Here is a 25,635-nt window from a genome sequence, read left to right on the forward strand (position 1 = left end):
AAGGCTGGCCTAGATAGGACAGAAGGACAGGAACGTCAGTCTAGAGTTAGAAATAATAGGGAAACAAGGGATCCCGAATGCATGTCTGGCTTACCGACCCTGTTTGAGAACAGTGACCGTGATGAGGATTGGGCACCCATCGTAGCCCCCCCTCGCCCCACCTTACCAGGGGCCAAGTGCACCCAGTGCTCCTGAACCCCAATCCTCCCAGTACTCAGATACGGTGGCCGCTCGGGTAAAACAGCGACGGCTGGGAAGGGGGGCGCCCCTATACCCTGAGATCCAGAAAGGGAATAGCAAGGATTGTTCCGAGATGGGGAGGGAAGAATCCAACAAAACCCCAGAGTTAACAGCTCCACCAAGACAATTGCCTACCTGAATGCTGCCCAGCCCAGTCCACGAGCAGTGGAGGAGAGACAGCCCTCAGTGTATGCACCCTGGAAGCCTCAAGAAATGATAATGATCATGAATCAGGCCCCAGATAGAAAAGAAAAACCAGCAGTTTGCTCAGTATGTCTGCAGTACTATACAAATATATAATGCGACCCTGCAAGATTTATTCAGTCTTTGCTGCATGATTCTCTCAGCTGATGAGGGGTGGAAATGGAAGGCAGAATTGAGATACCAAACCTATCAGGAGTTACAGGCGGGAAATCATAATGAGAATGAACAGACAGAGCAGATTATTCAAGCCTTGGAAAGGGCTCTCCAGCAACCTGTAAGCATCATTAAAGTACTTGAATGCAAACCTAAGCCTGGGGAATCGGGACCAGACTATTGGGAGTGATTTGTGGCCTGCTGACCGCACTTTCGCAGGAGACCAGGCCTTTAATAATGGGGATCCGTCCCCCCAGTTTAATGCCTTTACTGCTCCAATGCTTACCAACTAAGTTAGCCAACATGATTAAAACAAATAATAGGGATTGGCCTGACGATAACCGAAATCAAATGTGACGAGCTTTGACATATTATTGGGACCCGACTTCCGAATTCCCATCAACTCCGAAGGCAGCTAACATTATGTTCAGCGGGGGAAAGTATGCGGGTGGGCTACATCCCCAAGGTTTGACCACCAACCCAAGCATGTCATGCAATCTGGGGATCAGAACTGGGATCATTTTCCCGATTGGCCGTACCGATAACCCGGACTCTTATTGGACAGGATCCAATAGAACGCCATCCTAACGGCTTCCATCCAACCGTCAGGATTCTAGGAATGGTAGGGCCGGTCCACTGTGCCGAACGTTATCACAGACAGGCCATGGGTATGGGGGGCGGGGGGGGGTGGCCGACCCCGGACCAAGTGCAGTGTGCTTCAATTGTGGGCGTCCTGGGCATTGGAGGGCGAGGTGCCCATGGGAACAAAAACCTACCAAGGGACAGGTGGGGACAATGACTGTATTCTCTGCCCACAACCCATTTAGAAATTGACAAGCCAGGATGCTCCGTACTGTGAGTACCACCCCTCAGGCACAGCCCAATGTAATATTGCAAGTTGCTGGAATTCCAATTCCGTTCCTGATTAATATGGGGGCAACCACATCCACTCTCGCTCAGGAAATAGTATCGGAACAGGGATTTCAGCTATTGGACACTACAATCACTGTGTCTGGGTTCGAAGGCACGGAACATATGTATTCACGTACCCAGCCACTGCAGGTGGAATTCCAGGGGAACCAGTGTGAGGTTTCATTTACAGTCACCACCAGTCGGGGGTGTAATCTAGCAGGGAGAGACTTGCTCTGTCTGTTGGAAGTCGAGATTCTATGCATGGACAAGGGTATCATCCTGCGACTAGTGAACAACCAACAGCTTCCCCAGTTTCCCACCCCCCCCCCACCAATGGTGGGCACTTAATCTGGACCCCATTTCGTTTGAACCCCTTCTGCCAGTGGTCGACCCCCATGTGACCCTGTGCTATGACCCTACGGGGTGCTCAGCTGAGGGAAGTCAATATTATGCACCCCTCGAGGGACAGAAGTTCCCAGTCACGGTGATTGGGAAGGTTAAAGGAAAAGAGGGCAGTGCATTACTGGCCGAAGTTCCGGATTTCCTTTGGCGACAGACAGGACTGGTGGTTCCCCATTCCACCATTAGGGTTTGCCCTGGGTTCAAGCCAAAGAGCCTGGGTTCCTTGTCTACACCCTGACGAAACAAGCCTCCAGCATCGAGGGGGAATGGCAAGACTTGCCCGCGGGCCAACTCTGATACTGGAAGGAGTCGGAGATGGACGGGAGATCTGGTAAGACACTCTTTTAATATTGACCGAACCCAGGACATTGCACCCCATCTCTGGGCAATTTCGGGCCATGAAGTCGGCCACACCAACTGCCCCCCCAATCCGGATCACCGCTTTCCTAACCATTCCGCAATACCCCCTCAAGCCCGAGGCAATACAAGGGGTACAGTCGTTAATTGACTGCTTTTTGGCACAAGGAACCTTGATCCCTTGCACCTCTCGATGCAATACACCTACTTTCCCAGTACCTAAACCAGGAAGCAAGGACTGATGCCTCGTCCGAGATTTGTGTAAAATAAATGAGATTGTAGCTCCTTTCCACGCTCTGGTTCCGAACCTCGTAACGATCCTGAGTCACATGCCAGCTACTGCCCTGGTATTTATTATCATTGACCTACAGCACCCATTTTTCGCTGTCCCTTTGCACCTGGATTCTCAATATTTATTCGCATTTACCTATCAGGGGTGTCAGTAGACTTGGACGCAACTACCCCAAGGATTTGTACATTCTCCCACGATCTTCTCACAGACGCTCCAGAAGCAGTTAGCTTATCTCCAGTTGCCTGGCAACTCTACTATAGTCCAGTATGTTGATGATTTATTGCTGGCAAGTGTCACTTTGAAGAGTTGTGAAACTCCTACTAAACTGTTTGCATTCATTATTCCACCCCACAAAGTAAAACAATCACAGCCTGAGGTAAAGTTTTTGGGCCTCCTGATACGTGCGGCAGAGCGGCACCTGACAGAAGATCAGATAACACCCATTGTAGCTACTCCCCCACCTACTACCCCGTGACGGATGGCAGCCTTCTTAGGGCTCCTGATTTTTTGTCAGCAATGGATTCCTCACGTTGCCACTCACACCAACACCTGACCCCCCTTGCTTCATCAAACTCACCATCTACTTTCCCGCTTACAGACACACAGCTGGAAGCTTTCAATGAGCTAAAGGAGAGCCTCGTTCGAGCACCGGCTCTTGGTCGCCCACTCTATGACCAACCATTCCAGATCTATGTAACCGTAAATGAAGAATGTGCTACTATGGTCCTCACCCAAAACCACAGACAGGAAGCATCCAGTAGCCTATGACTCAACCAAGCTTGATCCCGTAGCTGCGGGACTACCTCCATGCACGCAAGTACTTCCAGCCATCCACGTTTTAGTAACAGCAGCATCCAACATAATATTGCACCAACCTGTAACCTTCCTGACACCCCACTCATTGGTAGAATTGTTGACCTCTCAGCAGACCCGTTATCTCACTCAAACACGACAGAATCGATATGAAACAGCTCCACTAAATAATCCATTGCTTACCTTCTCTCACTGCACAATGTTTAATCCCACCACCTTCCTAACCGATCCTCCAATGCACACCTCCTCTCCACAGCATGACTGTATGCTCAGAAATCATCTTTTCACTACCACTCGAGAGGATCTAACTGACCAGCCCCTTACAGATGCAGACTTGATGTTTTATGAGGATGGAAGCTCTTTTGTGGATCCAGCAGGGAAACGATGTTCTGGCTATGCGATAGTGACGTCAGTGAAGTAATTGAGCAGGCCTCTTTAGAAGCAGCTGTCTCAGCCCAGAAGGCTGAGCTGTTTGCTCTGACTCGTGCCTGTATCCTAGCAACAGACAAAAGTGTGAATGTTTACACAGACTCCTGTTATGCATTTGGAGCTGCACATGACTACGGGGGATCTCTGGGAACATCGGGGATTCCTGACTTCCTCTGACCACCCCATTAGTAATGCCACCTTTGTAAACAACTTACTCACCGCTCTACAGCTACCTGGAGTTTTGGCTATTATTAAATACGCGGCCCACACCCACATGTCCGACCGGGTCTCTAAAGGCAATGCTTTAGCGGATGAGACAGCGAAGAGTGCGGCACAATCCTCGTTAGTTGTAGTCCCCTCGGGTTCCTGTCAGGCAACCCTCCGTGACTCAAGCAGAACGGGTATGCCAGACGTGCGGGAGGTACGTATTTTCAGGGGAATGCCTCTGAGGAGGAGCGTAAACTGTGGTCCCAGACGGGGTGCCAGAAAGACCCCGACCTTGGCCTTTGTACCACCCCAGCGGGACAGGTTTGAGTTCCTACAGATTTTACCAATATTGGTCAATTGTACACACCTGGGAAAGGCGGTAATGGTTGGTACCCTGTTGCAATCCTGGTGGCACCCAGGATTCCAGCAGGCAGCAGACAAACGAGCCAGAGCATGTTTGATCTGTCAGAGAAGCAATGTGCGTAAAGGGACACCCTGCACACCAGGTACAACTCCCTTGCCAGGTGGACCTTCTTCATGTCTACAAGTTGATTCCATTGAATTGCCCAGAGTATATTGCTATGGATACTGCTTAGTTATTATAGATGTGTTTAGTAGATGGATTGAAGCTATTCCAACTACCTATACTGCTATGACCGTTGTGAAAGTATTATTCCCAGGTATGACCTGCCAGAGATGCTGAGCTCTGACAATAGCCCACACTTTGTGGCGAAAGTAAATGAAGGGGTATGTAACAAACTAGCTATCAAGCAACAATTCCACTGTGTACACCAGCCACGGGTGCTGGCGTAGTGGTAAGAGCCAATGGCACTCTGACGAGTAAATTGGCCAAACTAACAGCAGAGACTGGACTCACTTGGTTGAAGGTCCTACCGTTAGCCCTATTCCACATGAGGGTTACCCCACAGGGGAAAACAGGGTTATCACCAGCTGAAATCATTTATGGACAGCCCATGAGGACACCCTGGGGACCAAGATCTTGTGTACCATTGCTCCCAGAAAGTTTACCAGCAGAATTGGATATGCACACCCTAGGGGAAGAGATGGGGAAATATACATGCCAAATAACCAAAATTCTCCAAGCATTACATTCGCAGGTAAGACAGGCTTACAAGGAAGAGAACTACCCTGCAGAGAGGAGTGACTATCCCACCCTAGAACCTGGGGATTTTGTCCTGATCAAGAACTGGGATCGAGGGGAACTCGGACCTCGGTGGAGAGACCATATCAGGTGTTACTGACCACTCCCACGGCTGTGAAACTGAAGGGGCAATCTCGGTGGATACATCGAACAGATTGCAAACGTGTTACTGAAGGAACTGAGTAGAAGGACTCTCGCGGATTAAAGGAAAGTGTATTGGTTGATAGTGGCGTCCGTGTTTATATCTTTGAGAGGGCTCACCCCAGCATCCTGGGGCCCCCATGTCAACACCTTTCTGTCTCTCTGTCACACCTATGCGAAACAGGTAGAAATGGGTTTGCGCCGAAATTCTGCAGCATGTAAAACTATGATTCCAATGTCAGTAATCTCGCTCAATCAGAGTGAGGAACTGTCACCCTGGGCTTTCTGAACTAACACCCGGGGAAGTAAGGCGCAGAACTGTAGTCCAGTCAGAGGTGACTGTGGCTGTCAGTGTTTTGAGGGGCGGTACCTCAGGCCCCAACCAAACAGAACCTCACATTCTGGGAAACATGCATCCTGGCCATACCTGCGGGTGCCCAGCAGTGGAGCAGTAAATGCCACCTGTTACTGTAACCTCCCGGGAGGGGAAGATGCATATTTTTCTGGGAAATAGCAGCTGTACCACTGCAGACCCTCCCCAACCAGTAACTAGCACCCACTGGGTGTGTGGAAATCGGGCCTATATACGACTCCCAAGGGAAACTGCCAGCAAAGGGTGGACCGGCTGTTGCTGCCTAGCGAGTTTAGCACCCCATCTGAGAGTCATGGCCCAGCTGCAGGATTACCCCCACTGGGACAGGCAGCGGAGAGGTATAACTGAGACTGAGTGATTTTGGATGATCGCTTTTCCCTCCTATGGAGTAGTCAGGAATTCACGAGAGATAATCAATTTGGCTGCAGCACTTGAGGAGCTGGCCACAATACTGCAGGGGCCCTGACAGAAACACGGGCCCAAGTAACAAAAATATCACTGAAATGATTGCAATCTAGCAAACAGACCTACAGAACCGGATGGCCCTTGATTTTATTCTGGCAGAAAAAGGAGGAACATGCACCATTATAGGGAAAGAATGGTGTACCTACATACCCGACGAATCCAGTAACATGTCGTCCCTTTCTGAGCATATAACCCAGGAAATACAAAAGATTCATAACGTAGGCCAGAGGTTGCATGGGTCTGGCAGTGGGACAGGATGGTGGTCGTTCTTCGGGGGATCTCGGTGGTATGCTATGCTATCGTACTTAGTGTAATTGCTGTCATTCCTGTATTGCGATGCTTGTGGCCACTGGTGACTAGCTGCTTTAGTCGTGGGATCCGATTGTAGCCCTTGGGTCCTGAGAGTTATCATGAAATAATAAAAAGGAGGGAATGAGGAATTGGGGATATAAAAATTATTCTGAACCTATTTAACCCCTGGCTAAAAGAATAACTGGGACTGGACAGGAATTTTTGAACCGAAGTAAACTGTGCCTTCAGCAGTCAGCTAAGACAGGCTCATACCAGTTCTCCCAGGTTTACAGAGAGACATTGAGAGATTGCTAACATTGTACTCTCATTTGAGTAGGGGGAGGAGGGCTCACCGATAAGGACGGGAATGAACATCCATCTGTAATTGAGCTGGGGCCTAGCAAAGGGAATAACTGATAAGGACTGGACAGCACATCCATCTGTATTAAGCCTTGATCTAGCAGACTCTCTTATCTGTAACTACGTTTTGTACAAACAGACTTGGTGGGCGTACCAGTTCAAATAACATCTTGCAACAGTAATGTATGGGACTCACTATGTATAAATATGCGGCTGTAACCTGAGGGAGAAGGTCCACTTGTTGGATGGTGGCAGTATTTACTTGTCTTCTCTTTGACAACTGGGTCTCAAACTCCTGCAGGAGGGTGCGCAATAAACTGTGGTAACTATAAGAAGCTGGTCTCCTGCGTTTTATTCAGATTCAACTTTAACAGGCAACTCACTCCGGACCATAAGAACTGTACACACAGCCACCTAAAGAATGAAACTACACAGGGGACGGGGAAGGGCAACACACTCTGGACATGGAAGATGTCCAGACATGGAAGAAATTTCCGAACCCTTCAGACACACTGAAACATAAACAGAATGTTACCTTGCAGCGTATGAAGAGCACCTTTAATTCCTTGTGGAAGTGGGCTGTCCCAGGGATTAACTGATCCGGTGTGGCATCTGTAGAAACAGGGATTAAAAACTCAAGGGATGCAAACTGGGAAAGATTTTCCAGGGGGAAGTTGTTTACATATTCAGAATTGACAAGTAAGTTGCAGTTATTTCACAGAAAGCACATCCAAATAGAGAAAATGGGTTGAAAAGAATAAGTAACTAGTGAATACAAATGTAAGGGCTGTGCACACTGCCTTCTGTCAGCAGGCCAGCTCAGAGGGCTGGCCGGTTACTCACTCCACGTTCAGCGGCCCGTAGTAACCGAGGCAACACATGGCCCTGTTCATCACTGCAGGCGTAGGGCTACATGTCCAGAAATGGGGAGGACGCAGGAAGCAGGAGGATGGGGTTGAGAGGGAAAACAGATCAGCTGTGCTGGAATGGTGGAGCAGACCTGATGGGCTGAATAGCCCTAATTCTGCTCCTGCCCTGTGGTCTAAATGTTCCCTCACTTTCTCTCCCCACTAATGCTCCTTGAGCAGTTATGATCACCAGCAGTTTCATTTCAACGTCAACAACAGTGCTTCTGAGTTTAATTCAGAAGCTGGACCTTTTTAAAAAAAAAGCACAGTTGACAAGAGTGTTGTCAGCTTGTTAAGTGCTTTCAGCTGATTTTATTTAAACTAGATCATAAACCATTTACAAATAAGCATTTGTGCACACTGAGAAACATTTAATAGGCTTTTCCTTGCAGGGATTTTTCCTCCTGGTGCTGGAGCTCGGATCTTTTCACTGTGAGACAGACGGACACGTCCGGATCATGTTTGTCCGTGTCCGGGTAAACACGGGCGGCCGGGCCTGTCCGGATCATGTTTGCCCGTGGGACTGGAAAGGAAGCGGGGGGCAAGAGCCAGAATAAGATGGTTGGGGGGGGGAGGGAGGAGGAGGGGAGGAGGAGTGCTGGGGGGAGGGGAGGGGAGGAGGAGGGGGAGGAGGAGGGGGAGGGGAGGAGGAGGGGGAGAGGGGGAGGAGGAGGGGGAGAGGGGGAGGAGGAGGGGGAGAGGGGAGGGAGGGTGAGGGAGGGGGAGAGGGGAGGGAGGGTGAGGGAGGGGGAGAGGGAGAGGGGGAGGGGGAGAGGGAGAGGGGGAGGGGGAGAGGGAGAGAGGGAGAGGGAGAGGGGGAGAGGGAGGGGGAGGGGGAGAGGGAGAGGGAGAGGGAGGGAGGGGGAGAGGGAGAGGGAGGGAGGGGGAGGGAGGGGGAAGGAGGGGAGGGAGGGGGAGGGAGGGGGAGGGAGGGGGAAGGAGGGGGGGAAGAGAGAGAATAATATTGTTGGGGGGGGGGAAGGAAGGATGAGTACCAGCTGGCAGGAGATGGGGAAGGGCCAATGAAGAAGCTGGGAGGGGAGAGGTTGAAAAGATAAAGGGATGAAAAAAAGGAATCTGATAGGAGAAAGGAAGGAAGAAGGGAACCAAAGGGTGGTGATCAGCAGGTGAGGAGGTGAGGAGAAGAGGTGAGAGGGTAAATAGAATGGGGAATGGAAATAGATAAAACACGAGGAAATCTGCAGATGCTGGAATTTCAAGCAACACACATAAAAATTGCTGGTGAGCACAGCAGGCCAGGCAGCATCTATAGGAAGAGGTACAGTCGATGTTTTGGTCTGTACGAAGGGTCTCGGCCTGAAACATCGACTGTACCTCTTCCTATAGATGCTGCCTGGCCTGCTGCGCTCACCAGCAATTTTTATGTGTGTTAATGGAAATAGATAGAAGTGTGGGGAGAGGAATGACCACAAGTTCGGCGTTTACGCTGTTAGGTCGGAGGCTACCCAGACAGAACATGAGGACAATAGTTAACAGGAGATCTGAAACAACCTACCCGGCAGGTGTGGGATTTCTTCTACATCCACTAGGTCCATCAGCTTTAGGGTCCTGCCCATCCACAGTGTGCGCAGTGGCAGCTGCAACGATGTTCAGAAGTATCGCACTTACACGTTCACTCAGCAGCACTCCCGCCACTCACCCCAACTCCCCTCCCTCGCGCACTCTGGGACACAGAGATGGCAGCCAATGGGCTCTCGACGCTCACCGATCCTCTCTGGCACGGTGGCACAGCAGTTGACACATCGCTTCACAGCACTGGCTGTCAGAACACGGATCCATTCCCGCTGACGTCTGCAGGTGGAGGGCCGATTCCCGCGGCTGTCTCTAAGGAGTTGGTACGTTTTCCCCGTGACCACATGGGTTTCCCTGGTTCCCTCCCACCTTCCAAAGTCATATGGGTTAGTAAGGTTAGTAGTTAGTAAGTTAGTAGGGTTCAGGTTAGTAAGTCGTGGGCATGTTATGCTGGTGCCAGAAACACGGCGACACTTACAGGCTGTCCCCAGCAAACCTTCGGACTGTGTTGGTTGTTGACGCAAACAACGCATTCCAACGTACAGTATGTTTCCATAAGACACAAGGCACAGGAGCAGAGTCAGGCCACTCGGCCCATCGAGTCTGTTGCTATGTGCATGTGATTACTAAATAAATCTTAACAGGTTCCGGGTTCTTAAATGGGGATCTTAAACGTAGATCTTGTCTTTAAATAAACAGAAGATTTAGATTTAGAGACACATAAATTATGAGGGGTAATAGATAATTTACGTGCAAGCCGGCATTTTTTCTACTGAGGTTGGGTGAGACTAGTACTAGAGATCATGGGTTAAGGGTGAAAGGTTGAAATGTTTAAGGGGAACACAAGCGGGGAATGACTTCACTCAGAGGGTGGTGTGAGTGTGGAACAGGCTGCCAATGGAAGTAATGGATCTGGGTTCGATTACAGCATAGATACATGGATGGTAGGGATATGGTCGCAGTGCAGGTCGAAGGGACAAGGAAGATTAACAGTTTGACAGGGATTTGATGGGCTGAAGGGCCTGTTTCTGTACTGTGCTGCAGTGTAGAGGGAAACGGATCAGCCATAATGAAATGGCAGAGCAGACTCACTGGGCCAAATGGCCTAATTCTGCTCGTTATCTTACGGACTCTTTTGGCACAGGGAAGTGAAGTAGTGAAATAGATGTACCCTTTTCCCAATCCGTAGCTGCTCGGAACCACTCCATCTCGGAATGGTCTCTGCAAGGGCACTGAGTACCTAACCCCCCATGTCCGCTGCCACTCATTGAGGGAGCTCAACACCTTCGCCTCGAGGGTAGGGAATAAATCCTCACTTGTTGTAAAGACGACACCCAATGAATAAACCAAGGCGCACGTCTGGTTAGTACTCACCCTGGACCCAATTGCCCGGTTTAACCGATCAATTTCTTCCACCGTTTGTTCCTCCCAATTCACCCAGCTGTCGGCCACGGTGATTTTAGGAGCTGAAAATCCAAGCATTGCCCGCTTTGTTAATTGAAGACTTCCGTACAAACAACACACACAAAATGCTGGAGGAACTCTGCAGGTCAGGCAGCAACTACAGAGGGGAAAAACAGTCGAGACCCTTCCTGGGGGTGGTAAGTAGGGGGAAGGCGGCAGGATAAGAAGGTGGGGGAAGAAAGGCGTACATGCTGGGGAGACCATGTCAGGGGAAGGGAGAATAAGGAAGAAGCTGGCGGTGATAGGTGGAAGAGGTAAAGGGCTGAAGGAGGAATCAGATAGGAGAGGAGAGTGGATCACTGAATAAAGGAAAAGAAGAGGGGCACCAGAGGGAGTTTTGGTACAAAAAACCCCCCCACCTTCTCACCCAAGACTGCCGACACTCCATCTACAAACATCTGAAGTGACTTATTTGAGAATGTCAACTCCAGCACCATCAAACTGTTGGAGGCAAAATCCTTTCAATGTGTCAGCAAATGAACCAAACAGATGTAACATCTGAAGGTGCAGAAAGGTCTGTGTCGGTGCTGAGAGATCCCTGGAACTCACCAAATGTGACGCCCTCCTTGCTCTGCTCCCGTCTATTCTCAACGTGTTCCGGCAGACTCCTCAACACAGACAGCAGCTGAAACGCAGACAGCAGGACATTTAGAGATGGACGCAGAATCTGAACCAGGTTTAATATCACTGACGTCTGTCATGAAATTTACTGTTCTGTGGCAGCAGCACATTGCAATACATAACAATAAAAACTACAAATTACAATTAAACAAATTAAAAATTCAATTTTAAGAAGTAGTGTAAAAAGAAAGCAAAAATAGTGAGGTCGGGTTCATGGGCTCATGGGCCGTTCAGAAATCTGATGGTGGAGGGGAAGAAGCTGTTCCTAAACATGAGTTTGTGTCTCCAGGCTCCTGTAGCTCTTCCCTGACGGCAGTATGAGAAGAGGGCATGTCCTGGGTGCTGAAGGTCTTTCATGACAAACACTGCCTTTCTGAGGTATGGCCTATTGAAGATGCCCTGGATGCTGGGGAGGTGGGGAGGCCAGTGCCACGATGGAGCTGGGTTAGATTACAATCCACTGCAGGCTTTTCCGATCCTGTGCAGTGGCCCCTCCACACCAGTAATGTAACCAGTTAGAATCAGTCTGGCTTTAAATCAGAGAAAACAGCAACAGACCATTCAGCCTCTCCTCCCCATTCTGTCATTCAATAGAATAACCAATCCAACGTTCCTTGTCCACTCTCCTGTCTGTTCCCCACTAACCACATTCCCTCACCGATTAGAAACCTATCTTCTCAGGCCCAAAGGTCACAGTTCTCTGTGACAGGGATAAGACCATAAAACATAGGAGTAGAATGAGGCTGTTTGGCCCATCGAGTCTGCTCTGCTATTCCATCATGGCTGATTTATCATCCCTCTCAACCCCATTACCAATCAAGAACCTAGCAACCTCTGCTTTAAATATTGCCAATGACTTGCCTTCCACAGCCATCTGTGGCAACGAATTTCACAGATTCACCACCCTCTGGCTAAAGAAATTCCTCGTCTCTTCTCGAAATAAACGTCCTTGTACTCTGAGACTGTGCCCTCTGGTCCTAGACTCACTCACTATTAAGAAACATCCTCTCTACATCCACTCATCTGTGCCCTCTGGTCCTAGACTCCCTCACTATAGGAAACATCCTCTCCACATCCACTCTATCTGTGCCCTCTGGTCCTAGACTCCCCCACTATAGGAAACATCTCTCCACATCCACTCTATCTGTGTCCTCTGGTCCTAGACTCACTCACTATAAGAAACATCCTCTCTATATCCACTCTATCTGTGCCCTCTGGTCCTAGACTCACCCACTATAGGAAACATCCTCTCCACATCCACTCTATCTGTGCCCTCTGGTCCTAGACTCCCCCACTATAGGAAACATCTCTCCACATCCACTCTATCTGTGTCCTCTGGTCCTAGACTCACTCACTATAAGAAACATCCTCTCTATATCCACTCTATCTGTGCCCTCTGGTCCTAGACTCACCCACTATAGGAAACATCCTCTCCACATCCACTCTATCTGTGTCCTCTGGTCCTAGACTCCCCCACTATAGGAAACATCTCTCCACATCCAATATCTAGGTCTTTCAACATTCAATCGGTTTCAATGAGATCATCCCTCACTCTAAACTCCTATGAGTACCGGCCCAGAGCCATCAAATCTCCCTCAAATGTAAACACTCTAATTCCCAGAATCACTCTGGGGAACCTCCTCTGCACCCGCTTCAATGCCAGCAATCCTCTCTTAGATATGGAGTCCAAAACGGTTCACAGTACTCCAACGCCTCATAAAACTTCAGTATTACATCTTTGCCTTTACATTTAAGTCCTCCTGAAATGAATGCTAACATTGCATTTGCCTCCCTTACTACCGAATCATCGTGCAAATTAACCTTTAGGGAATACTTCACAAGAACTCTCAAATCCCTTTGCACTTCTGATTTCAGAATTGTTAGAAAATAAGCCTCCTTCCAAAGTGCTTCCTTAAACAATATTTCCAGAGCAGCCGCCGACAAAACTCCCTGCCTTACACAGCGAGCCCATAGCCATTGCCAGTGCCCTCAGTATAGCCTCACTGACGCTCTGTGCAGTTGCAGTGAGATGTTCCCCCTCTGAGCTCCTCGAACTGAGGCTCGACATTCCTTTGGCCTTCCCCGTTCGCATTTCATCCAAACCCCTCCGAGCTGCAGCTTTCTCTCCTCGCCAGTCCGCCAGCATCCTGGCAAACTGAGTCAGAAGGCATTCAGATGGTATGTTTTGCTGAACACAGGCATGTTGGGGACAGAAGAGTTGGGTTTAGGTGAAGGAAAATTTAGGAAGTGAAGAGGTCAGAGTGGTGGTGTTACGTATATTCGGAGCAAGAACTATATTGGAGCAGTATGATTAAACATTTTTAATGAGTAATGTTAGGAGTGGTACACACTGGCAATTTACAGTGTGGGGAGTGATGAATCAGGTCCACCGAGATGACAAGACACGTGCCCTCAAAAGAGCGAGCCTACCAAATGTCGGAGGCCTAATCAGTTCCCTCCACAATTGAATAGCCGCCATGCGCTCGCGCCACATTCTGGCCTTCGATCTGATACGGCACCGATAGCACGTGGCAGCTCTTCCCTAATGGACATCACGATAGTGGGTTGATCCCAGTGAACCCACCTCATGATCCAGACCAGGAGCACAATCACAACCACCCTCTCCTCCCTACATCCTCCCCTCTCTCACTCTGCCTCTAGGTTGCCTGCTGTATCTAATGATACAGGTTTTAGCCCAAACAGGTTTGAGCTAAAGGACATTCTCTCTCTCTGGTGCTCTCTTCTCTAAGTGACAGCAAAACTGCTCTTTGCCCCTTCCTTTTTCTAAGCAATTTAAACAACACACACAAAATGCTGGAGGAACTTAGCAGGTCAGGCAGCGTCTATGGAGAGGAATTAACAGTCAGGACTGCAAAGAAAGAGGACAGAAGCCCTTCTTCAGCTCTTTACCTCTCAAACTACCCCCTTCCAGCTTCTTATTTCATCCAACCACCCATCTTCCCCCTCACCTGGTCTCACCTATCACCTGCCAGTTTGTACTCTGACCCACCCCGACTCACCCACCCTCCCCCTCACCTGGACCCACTACCCCACCCTCCCCCTCACCTGGTCTCACCTATCACCTGCCAGTTTGTACTCTGACCCACCCCGACTCACCCACCCTCCCCCTCACCTGGACCCACTACCCCCACTCACCCACCCTCCCCCTCACCTGGACCCACTACCCCACCCTCCCCCTCACCTGGTCTCACCTATCACCTGCCAGTTTGTACTCTGACCCACCCCGACTCACCCACCCTCCCCCTCACCTGGACCCACTACCCCCACTCACCCACCCTCCCCCTCACCTGGACCCACTACCCCACCCTCCCCCTCACCTGGTCTCACCTATCACCTGCCAGTTTGTACTCTGACCCACCCCGACTCACCCACCCTCCCCCTCACCTGGACCCACTACCCCCACTCACCCACCCTCCCCCTCACCTGGTCTCACCTATCACCTGCCAGTTTGTACTCTGACCCCACTCCCCACACCACTTATGCTGGTTTCTGCCCCCTTCTCTTCCAGTCCCGATGAAGGGTCTCAACCCAAAATATTGTCTGTTTATTCCCCTCCTGCCTGACCTGCTGAGTCCCTCCAACATTTTGGAAGTGTTGCTCTGGATTTTCGGCATCTGCAGAACCTCTTGCGCTTATGAACATTGTGAATCACCGCTTTCACACTGTCACTGTTCAGAATCTGGGCGTTCTGACCCACACTGCTGTTGGAATACCTTCAGCAAGATGGCTCACGCCTTCCTCCTTCCCATCTGCTGAAAGACAGTAAATCCCCACACACAGAATGTTTCAATACAATAAAGATCAAAGTGACTGTAAGTATAAACACCAGAGATTCTGCAGATGCCTGAAACATGTACCAGTGTGAGTATGAAGAGTTTACCATTTCAGCACCTTTTTCTGCCAGTATCACTCCCAGCTCGTCAGCCGTACACCTCGGAGGAACAGGAGTCTTCTGCTGTGACAGAATGGGGCCAATGTCAAACCTACAAATGACAAACATCCAACAGTTACCCATGTGCTTGATTCACAATGGTTCTCAATCAGCGAGAATGTGGATCTCAGCACGGAAAAATGTGAAGTGATTCACTTTGGGCAGACGAACTTAAACCAGAGTACAGGGTTAATGGCAGAATTCCTAACAGTGTGGCACAAAGGAGAGATCTTGGGGATCACATCCATAGATCCCTAAAGTTGCCGTCCAAGTCAATAGAGTGGTTAAGAGGCGATGGTGTGTTGGCCTTCATTAGTTGGGGAATTGTGTTCCAAGAGCCCCAAGGTAATGTTGCAGCTCTGTAAAATCCTGGTTAGACCACACTCAGAGTATTGTGTTCAGTTTTGGTCAGCTCATTACAGGAAAGAGATGGAAGCTTTAGAGAGGAGATTTACCAGGATCCTGCCTGGATTAGAAAGCACGTCTTTTGAGGACAGATTGAACGAGCTATGGTTGTTCTGTTTGCAGTGATTCACAGTAATTTTCTGTTAAATGCCAGGTCACTGAGCAAGAATATGATCAAATTCAGGAAACTATCCACTTGTGAGAACTCAAGTCATCATTGTCTGGCAGGGAGGTGAAGGCTCTAACGCACAGGATCATAGACTCAGTCAGCTGCATCACAGACACAACCCTCACCACCGCTGAGGACATCTTCAAGAAGGCAGCATCTATCATTACCCTCGCCATCTGGGACATACCCTCTTTCATACTCCTGTTCCTTCAAGGTGTTCGAGATCTACTTAATGATGTGATAGCACTAGAGAGGGTGCAGAGGAGATTCATCAGGGTGTTACCTGGGACAGAGCATTTGACACACAAGGAGAGATTGTAGAGACTGGCTCTGTTCTCCCTAGAATGGAGAAGGTTAACGAGTGACATAATTACAAAGCAGCAAATCAGTAGAAAGATCAAGTAGATAGGATTGGAAGATGTTGAATCCTCGTGGGTCGAATTGAGAAACTGCTAAGGGTAAAAGGACCCTGATGGCAGTTATATACAGGCCTCCCAACAGTAGCTGTGACTAAAACTGGAAATTGAAAAGGAGTGTCAAAAGGACAATATTATGATAGTCATGAGAGATTTCAACATGTAGGTTGATTGGGAAAATCAGGCTGGTAATGGATCTCAAGAGAGTAAGTTTGTTGAATGCCTAAGAGATAGCTTTTTAAAGCAGTTTGTCCTTAATCCTACTAGGGGATCAGCTATACTGGATTGGGTGTTATGTAATGAACCAGAGGTGATTAGGGAGCTTAAGGTAAAAGAATCCTTAGGAACCAGTGATCACAATATGATTGAGTTCAACTTGAAATTTGATAGGGAGAAAGCAAAAGCTGATGTAGCAGTATTTCAGTGGAGTAAGGGAAATTACAGTGGTATGAGAGAGGAGCTGGCCAAAGTAAATTGGAAGGAGATGCTGGCAGGGATGTCAGCAGAGCAGCAATGGTGTGCGTTTCTGGGGAAAATGAGGAAGATGCAGGACAAGTGTATTCCAAAAACGAAGAAATACTCAAATGGCGGTATGTACAACCATGGTTGACAAGAGAAGTCAAAGCTATTGTAAAAGCAAGAGAGAGGGCATACAAAGCAAAAATTAGTAGGAGACAGAGGATTGGGAAGATTTTAAAAACCTACAGAGAGCAACTAAAAGAATCATTAGAAGGGAAAAGATTAAATATGAAACCAAGCTAGCAAATATTATCAAAGTGGATAGTAAAAGCTTTTTCAAGTATGTAAAAAAATAAAAGAGAGATGAGAGTGGATAGAGGACAGCTAGAAAATGAGGCCGGAGAAATAATAACATGGGCCAAGGAGATGGCAGCTAAACTAAACAGGTATTTTGTGTCAGTCTTCATTGTGGAAGACACTAGCAGTTTGCCAGGTGTTGTAGAGTGTGAGGGAAGAGAAGTGGGTACAGTTACTATTACAAGGGAGAAGGTGCTCAAAAAGCTGAAAGAGCTAAAGGTACTTAAGTCACCCGGGCCAGATGAACTGCATCCTAGGGTTCTGAAGGAGATAGCGTTAGAGATTGTGGAGGCATTAATAATGATCTTGCAAAATTCATTGGACTCTGACATGGTTCCGGAGGACTGGAAAATTACAAATGTCACTCCACTCTTAAAGGAAGGAAATTATAGACCAGTTAGCCTAACTTCAGTGGTTGGGAAGATGTTGGAGTTAATTGTTAAGGATGAGGTTATGGAGTACTTGGTGACATAGGACAAGATAGGACAAAGTCAGAATAGTTTCTTTAAGTGAAAATCTTGCCTGATGAACCTGTTGGAATTCTTTGAAGTCATTACAAGTAGGATAGATAAAGGGGATGCAGTGGATGTTGTATATTTGGATTTTCAGAAGGCCTTTGACAAGGTTCCACACATGAGGCTTCTTACCAAGTTAAGAGCCCATGTTATTACAGGAAAGTTGCTAGCATGGTTAGAGCACTGGCTGATTGGTAGGAGGCAGCAAGTGGGAATAAAAGGATTCTTTTTCTGGTTGGCAGCCAGTGACTAGTGGTGTTCCACAAGGCTTGGTGTTAGGACTGCTTCTTTTTATGCTGTATATCAATGATTTAGATGATGGAATAGATGGCTTTGTTGCCAAGTTAGCAGATGATACATAGATTGGTGGAGGGGCAGGTAGTGCTGAGGAAACACGTAGGCTGCAGAAGGACTTATAGACAGATTAGGAAAATGGGCAAGAAAGTGGCAAATGAAATACAATGTTGGGAAATGCATGATCATTTTCTTTGGTAGAAAGAAAGGAATATGCAGACTCTTTTCAAAATAGGGAGAAAATCCAAAAATCTGACATGCAGAGTCTTGGGAGACCTTGTGCAAAACACCCTCAAGGTTAATTTGCAGGTAGACTCGGTGATGAGGAAGGTGAACAGTTCTGGGCTCCTCATCTAAGAAAAGATGTGCTGGCATTGGAGAGGGTTCAGAGGAGGTTCACAAGGATAATTCCAGGAATGAAAGGATATCATACGAGGAATATTTGAAAGCTCTGGGCCTGCACTCGCTGAAGTTTAGAGGTATGGAGGGGGGGAGAAATCTCATTGAAATGTTGAAAGACCTGAATAGAGTGGAAGTGGAGAGGATGTTTCCTATAGTGGGAGAGTCTAGAACCGGAGCAGACAGCTTCAGAATGCGAAGACATTCCTTTAGAATGGAGATGAGATAGAATTTCTTTAGCCAGAGGGCAGTGAATCTGTGTAATTCATTGCCACGGACAGCTGTGGAGGCCAAATCATTGAGTACATTTAAAACAGAAGTTGATTAGGAATGTTGTTAAAGGTTACGGGGAGAAGGCAGGAGAATGAGGTTGAATGGGATAATAAATCAGCCATGATGGAATGGCGGAGAAGACTCAATGGGCCAAATGGCCTAATTCTGCTCCTGAGTCTTGTGGCAGAGATGGGTAACTGATGGCCAGCATGCGTACAGTGGGTGAAGGGCCTGTTTCTGTGCTGTTTGACTGTCTGTGATTCTGTGGAATCTTTGTGCAGTTCCAGGCAAGGGTCGGCTGTGATGAACATCTCAAACGCACGTGGTACAAGTTCCGTATTTATTCAGAGATACGATGCATAACAGGCCTTTTCGGCCCAGCGAGCTGCCTATTTAACCTTAGCCTAATCACAGGACAAGTTCCAATGTCAAATCAACCCACTAACCGGTACGTCTTTAGACTGCAGCAGGAAACCGAAGGAAACCCATGCAATCACAAGAAGGGCGTACAAACTCCTTACAGACGGCACTAACTGAACACCGACTCTGAACCCTTCGCCCCCCCCTGCCCCCAGCTGTAATAGCGTCATGCTACCATGGTAACTGCTCATCTAGAAACACAAAACAGAAACTGCTCAGTCGTTGCCAGCATCAGATTTCTCCCCGTTCCTCAAGTCTCTGCGTGAGCCAACATACCTTTTGGGTCGAATCTGCATGATGGTCACGCCAGTCACCTGGTCACCATGGATCAGGGTGTGGAAAATCGGAGCAGGGCCTCTCCACCGTGGGAGGAGGCTTGGGTGAAGATTCAGTATCCCACTAGGGGCAAGACAGAGACAGCGAATTAACCAATGGTGCAGTTAGCAGCTGATCAGGCTATGGCATCAGCAACACACAATGCTGCAGGAACTCTGCTAGAGTTTCCAGCATCTGCAGATTTTCCCTTGTTTGTGATTAGGCTACAAGACAAGGCCACTAAATGAGGAGTGTTTATTTCCCATAAGACCACAAGACACAAAGCAGAATTAGGCCATTTGGCCCATCGAGTCTTCTCCGCCATTCCATCATGGCTGATTTATTATCACACTCAACCTCATTCTCCTGCCTTCTCCCTGTAACCTTTGACAACATTTTGCTTTAAGTATACCCAAAGACTGGGCCTCCACAGACATCCGTGGCAATGAATTCCACAGACTCGCCACCCTCTGGCTAAAGAAATTCCTCCCCATCTCTGTTCTGAAGTGACGTCCCTCCTTACAGACTGTGGCAGGGACTGGACTTTGTTACAGACTGTGGCAGGGACTGGACTTTGTTACAGACTGTGGCAGGGACTGGACTTTGTTACAGACTGTGGCAGGGACTGGACTTTGTTACAGACAGTGGCAGGGACTGAACGTTGTTGCTGATGTAGTAGAAGTGTGTTTTATCAGTTATTTAAAGTGATTATATTAACTTTGTGTGACTATGTTTACTAGGGTGAGAGGGTGGAGATACATCCCTACCAAAGGAGGTGTAAGGTGCTCCTTCCCTCCGCTAGCCTGCAGGTCACTCCTCTTGGGCAAGGTGCTTATGACCACCCCCCGCCAACCCCCAGCCCTGATCAGGGTCATGTGAAGCCACGGGAGCAGGTGGTGGATGGAACATATCACAAGTCCTGGTGATGCGACCACTGACGCCAGGCAGACAATCTCTGATGAGTATTGATAATGGCTGGGGTCACCCATCTTGTGAAGACACTGCCCAGAAGGAGACAATGGCAAACCACTTCTGTAGAAAACTTGCCAGGAACTCATGGTTATGGAGACCATGATCACCCATGTCTTATGACACGACACATAATGATGATAAGGATGTATGCTACTGTTATCATGTATGTGCTACATGTACACTCAGACCAGGGGAATGGCCGAGGACACGCCAGACGGAAAATGTGAAGTCAAACACTTTGCAGAAGAAATTTTAAAGTGGACTATTTATAAATTATGACAGGTTAAAAGAGGGAATCAGAGGGAAGTAGGAGTCAGTTGATAAATCACATTGTTAATGCAGCAAACAACTGGGAAGGAAGATGTTGAGTTTGTTGTTGTTGCAGGGGTGACCTGAGTAACAATGCTGCGTGGAACAACTTGGGCTCCTGGCGTGGTACACGGTGCAGGGGCTGGTTCTCCCTACCCCAAAGAGCACATGCCTGCAATAAGGGAAATGCATCCATCAGGGATTTGTCCTGTGAGAGGAGGTTAAAGCAGACTGGGTCCAAACTCTCTTCAGTTTAGAATAAAAACATATGATTCCGTTGAAACATACAATGTTCTTACAAGGCTTGACAGAAAATATAACATGTTGTAGTGTCATGAAACAAAGATAATCAAAACTCCACCTGGTTCTAGTCACCTCATTATAGGAAGGATGTTAAGATTTTGGAGAGGGTGCAGAAGCGATTTACTAGCATGCTGCCTGGATTAGAGGGCATGAGCTATAACGAGAGGTCGGACAAACAAGGGCTGTTTTTTCTGGCAAGATGGAGGCTGAGGGGAGATCTGACAGATGTTTATAAGATTATGAGAGGCATTGATAGAGTAGACAGACAGTATCTTTTCCCCAGGGTTGAAATATCCAATACAAAAGGGGATGCATTAAAAGGTGAGAGGGGTTAATTTCAAAAGAAGTGTGAGGGGCAGGTTGTTTTTTTTTAAAGCACAGAGTGGTGGAATGCGCTACCTGGAGTGGTGGTAGAGGAAGATACATTAGGAAATTTTTAAGAGACATTTAGATAGTCACATGAATGTGAGGAAAGTGGAAGGATATGAACATTGTGAAGGCATAAGAGATTAGTTTAGTTAGCCATTTGATTAATTTAATTGGTTTGTTACAACATTGTGGGTCAAATAACCTGATCTTCGAGGTCCTCAATGCATACTTCTCTTCGGTACTCACCAAGGAGAGGGAACTTGATGATGGTGAGGACAATATGAATGAGGTTGATGTTCTGGAGCATGCTGATATTAAGAGAGAGGAGGTGTTGGAGTTGTTAAAATACATTAGGACAGATAAGTCCCCGGGGCCTGACGGAATATTCCCCAGGCTGCTCCACGAGGCGAGAGAAGAGATTGCTGAGCCTCTGGCTAGGATCTTTATGTCCTCGTTGTCCATGGGAATGGTACCGGAGGATTGGAGGGAGGCGAATGTTGTTCCCTTGTTCAAAAAAGGTAGTAGGGATAGTCCGGGTAATTATAGACCAGTGAGCCTTACGTCTGTGGTGGAAAAGCTGTTGGAAAAGATTCTTAGAGATAGGATCTATAGGCATTTAGAGAATCATGGTCTGATCAGGGACACTCAGCATAGCTTTGTGAAGGGCAGATCGTGTCTAACAAGCCTGATAGAGTTCTTTGAGGAGGTGACCAGGCATATATATGAGGGTAGTGCAGTGGATGTGATCTATATGGATTTTAGTAAGGCATTTGACAAGGTTCCACATTGTAGGCTTATTCAGAAAGTTAGAAGGAATGGGATCCAGGGAAGTTTGGCCAGGTGGATTCAGAATTGGCTTGCCTGCAGAAGGCAGAGGGTGGTGGTGGAGGGACTACATTCAGATTGGAGGATTGTGACTAGTGGTGTCCCACAAGGATCTGTTCTGGGACCTCTACTTTTCGTGATTTTTATTAACAACCTGGATGTGGGGGTAGAAGGGTGGGTTGGCAAGTTTGCAGACGACACAAAGGTTGGTGGTGTTGTAGATAGTGTAGAGGATTGTCAAAGATTGCAGAGAGACATTGATAGGATGCAGAAGTGGGCTGAGAAGTGGCAGATGGAGTTCTACCCGGAGAAGTGTGAGGTGGTACACTTTGGAAGGACAAACTCCAAGGCAGAGTACAAAGTAAATGGCAGGATACTTGGTAGTATGGAGGAGCAGAGGGATCTCGGGGTACATGTCCACAGATCCCTGAAAGTTGCCTCACAGGTGGATAGGGTAGTTAAGAAAGCTTATGGGGTGTTAGCTTTCATAAGTCGAGGGATAGAGTTTAAGAGTAGCGATGTAATGATGCAGCTCTATAAAACTCTGGTTAGGCCACACTTGGAGTACTGTGTCCAGTTCTGGTCACCTCACTATAGGAAGGATGTGGAAGCATTGGAAAGGGTACAGAGAAGATTTACCAGGATGCTGCCTGGTTTAGAAAGTATGCATTTGATCAGAGATTAAGGGAGCTAGGGCTTTACTCTTTGGAGAGAAGGAGGATGAGAGGAGACATGACAGAGGTGTACAAGATAATAAGAGGAATAGATAGAGTGGATAGCCAGCGCCTCTTCCCCAGGGCACCACTGCTCAATACAAGAGGACATGGCTTTAAGGTAAGGGGTGGGAAGTTCAAGGGGGATATTAGAGGAGGGTTTTTTACTCAGAGAGTGGTTGGTGCGTGGAATGCACTGCCTGAGTCAGTGGTGGAGGCAGATACACTAGTGAAGTTTAAGAGGTATATGGAGGAATCTAAGGTGGGGGCTTATATGGGAGGCAGGGTTTGAGGGTCGGCACAACATTGTGGGCTGAAGGGCCTGTACTGTGCTGTACTATATTGAAAATGAGAAGAAAATTCTTCACTGGGGGTAGTGAGGGTTTGGAATTTGGGCTGCTAGGGCTCAGTTGCTGAACATCTTCAGGCCAAGGATCAATACATTATTGGGCATTTAGGGAATAAAGAAATAAGGGATTTGTGTAGTAAAAGGATGGTAAACAATTAGCCACCATCTTACTGAGTGGTACAGTAGGTGTGAATGTTCATCTCCTGTTCTAATAGATAGCAAGAGGACTGCAACGACTGGGATGTCGGACAGGACAGAGGAGCAGGAGCTCCATTCTACCCCCCGACACTGTCTCACTGCAGTCACACAGCACACGTCGGTGCCCAGTGCACACAGAGATGTCCATTTGTCAGGATATGCGAAGGAAGAGGGCATTACTCACTAGGGGAACTGCTCTATAAGAGTATCACTGAGCAGCACACCAAACGATACGACGATTCCAACATCAAAGTGATGGCACTCCGTGAGGCAAGGCCAGTCGTGAAGTGTTATTTCATTAAGCCTGGCGTATCTTCGCACAGGCAGTTCGCCATATTTAGTGTCCGGCAAAGTAACCACTTCCAGCCGTTCTATCAGCAGATTCCCATCGCACAAGGAGCTGGAGGGAAAAGAAAAGTCTATGTCATTACTGTAGAAAGCAGCGATGGCAGAGGTGAGTAGTAGCCTAGCTGAGCAACAGGTTTACCTCAGGGTGACCTGGGTGGCAGCCTGAATCCTCACCAGACCCCAACTCCAGCGGGGGTGGAAGAAGAGGAGTGAATTGACAGGGGAAGGGGGTTTGGGGAAGAGAGTGAGGGTTGGAAGAGGGGCAAGGTGCAGAACACTTTCTCCTCCCCACACAGGATGACCCCATTTCCCCAAAGGGCTGCAGGCTGACGTGACCCCTCCCTGACCCAAAGGTGTGGGGGGGTCACAGGTCACCTGCTCCTATTTGACCCCTATAACCCTCATCACCTCCCGGACTTGAAGCTCTCCAGTTATTGAACCACCGAACCCGGACCCTTTTAACCTCCGCCCGACTTTTTTACCCCAGTACCTGTGCACTTCCTGCAGGGTCCGCTGCGCGAACGCATCGGTTCCGAAGAAGAGAATTCTCCAGGGCGGCGCGACCCGGACCCGCCGGCCGCCGTCCCCGCTGACCCAACGCCTGGCCTTAGATGCGAAGCGAAGGAAGGCCGAAGCTGCAGCCCAGGCCCGACCGGTCCGCCGGAGCGCCGCCATTAGCGTGCCAGCTTCCGGTCCGGCACATTGCGTGTCCCCGCGGAGAGAAAGGTTCCGCCGGGTAGGCCGGAGGGCGGCCCCGGCCTCCGGGGCTCGGTCCGCCGCCCCGAGGAAGATCTGACTTGTTGCGGGGGCCCAGGTCCGGGGTGAAGTTTGGAAGACGCCGGTGGGTGATGTGACTGGGTTGGGGGGAGTGGACAAAGAGCGGGGGTTCACGGCGAAGAGGGCGAGTTTCCAGCTATTGAAGGGTCTCAGTCCGAAATGTCGGTAGTTTATGTCCCTCTGTAGACGCTGCCTGACCTGTTGCGATTTCTCAATGGTCCGTGAACCCACCACCACCATCTCTTGTACTTATTTATGCTGTAAGTTATAATAACCTTTATGCTGACCCCTTCAGCTTCCCCCACTCGAGAAAACAACCCAAGTTTGTCCAAGCTCCAAACCAGCAGCACCCTAGTAAAACTCTCAAAACCTGCGCATCTTTCCTGTAATGCGGTGACCAGAACCGAATGTGAAACTCCACAAGTAGCCTGACTAGAGTTTTATAAAACTAACATAACTCTTGAACCCAAAGCACCAAATGGTGAAGGGACGCGGGCTGGGCTGGGATGTTGGACTGGCAGACCAGAGAGGATGAATCCCCACCAGGGTCAGCCTGTTATCACCGGGTACTAGGTTGGAATTCTGTGCCAGGCCAGAACCCGCTGCCTTCTTTGATACAATCGGAAATCTAAACAAACAAATCATTGTGGATCCCATGCATCTCAATCTTCTGGCTGAGCCTCCCATAGGGTCCTTGTCAAATAAGACCATAAAATATAGGAGCAGAATTAGGCCGTTTGGCCCATCGCGTCTGCCCTGCCATTTCATCATGGCTGATTCATTTTCCCTCTCAGCCCCAATCTCCTGCCTTCTCCCTGTATCCCTTCATGTCCTGAACAATCAAGAATCTATCAACCTCTGCCTTAAATATACCCAATAACTTGGCCTCCACAGCTGCCTGTCGCAACAAATTCCACAGATTTGCCAAGCTCTGGAAAAAGAATTTCCGTCTCAGCTCCATTCTAAGTGCACGTCTCTTTATTCTGAGGCTGTGTCCTCCCATCCTACACTCCTAGTTAAACATCCTCTCCACATCCACTTGATGGAGGCCTTTCAACATTCGATGAAGTTCCTCCTCATTCATCTGACTACCAGTGAGTACAGGCTCAGAGCCATCAAACGCTCCTCGTATGACAAGCCATCCAATCCTGGAATCATTTCCATGAACTTC

At 48.5% G+C, this 25,635-nt stretch overlaps 1 protein-coding gene and 1 long non-coding RNA gene across 5 annotated transcripts in view; one reads left to right on the forward strand and one right to left on the reverse strand.

The window, feature by feature from the left end:
• Positions 1 to 24,386, reverse strand: part of mtfmt (mitochondrial methionyl-tRNA formyltransferase) — a 34,910-nt gene extending 10,524 nt beyond the window's left edge. For 2 of the 4 annotated variants that reach the window (XM_063066264.1, XM_063066263.1), the window contains exons 1-8: positions 24,178 to 24,385; positions 23,524 to 23,739; positions 19,263 to 19,385; positions 15,229 to 15,331; positions 11,256 to 11,331; positions 10,617 to 10,708; positions 9,226 to 9,307; positions 7,337 to 7,413 (exon numbers count right to left, since the gene is read on the reverse strand). In XM_063066264.1, coding sequence (XP_062922334.1) covers positions 7,337 to 7,413; positions 9,226 to 9,307; positions 10,617 to 10,708; positions 11,256 to 11,331; positions 15,229 to 15,331; positions 19,263 to 19,385; positions 23,524 to 23,739; positions 24,178 to 24,362 — 954 coding nt within the window. In that variant the 5' untranslated portion in view covers positions 24,363 to 24,385. The other 2 variants (XM_063066266.1, XM_063066265.1) reach the window with 2 other exon arrangements.
• Positions 24,387 to 24,413: 27 nt separating this feature from the next.
• Positions 24,414 to 25,635, forward strand: part of LOC134355815 (uncharacterized) — a 67,442-nt gene continuing 66,220 nt past the window's right edge. Inside the window, exon 1 of the long non-coding RNA XR_010020208.1 lies at positions 24,414 to 24,528. This is a non-coding gene — a long non-coding RNA (uncharacterized LOC134355815). The remainder of the gene's footprint in view (positions 24,529 to 25,635) is intronic.

This window comes from Mobula hypostoma, chromosome 13 (assembly GCF_963921235.1).
Source record: "Mobula hypostoma chromosome 13, sMobHyp1.1, whole genome shotgun sequence".
Classification (NCBI taxonomy): domain Eukaryota; kingdom Metazoa; phylum Chordata; class Chondrichthyes; order Myliobatiformes; family Myliobatidae; genus Mobula; species Mobula hypostoma.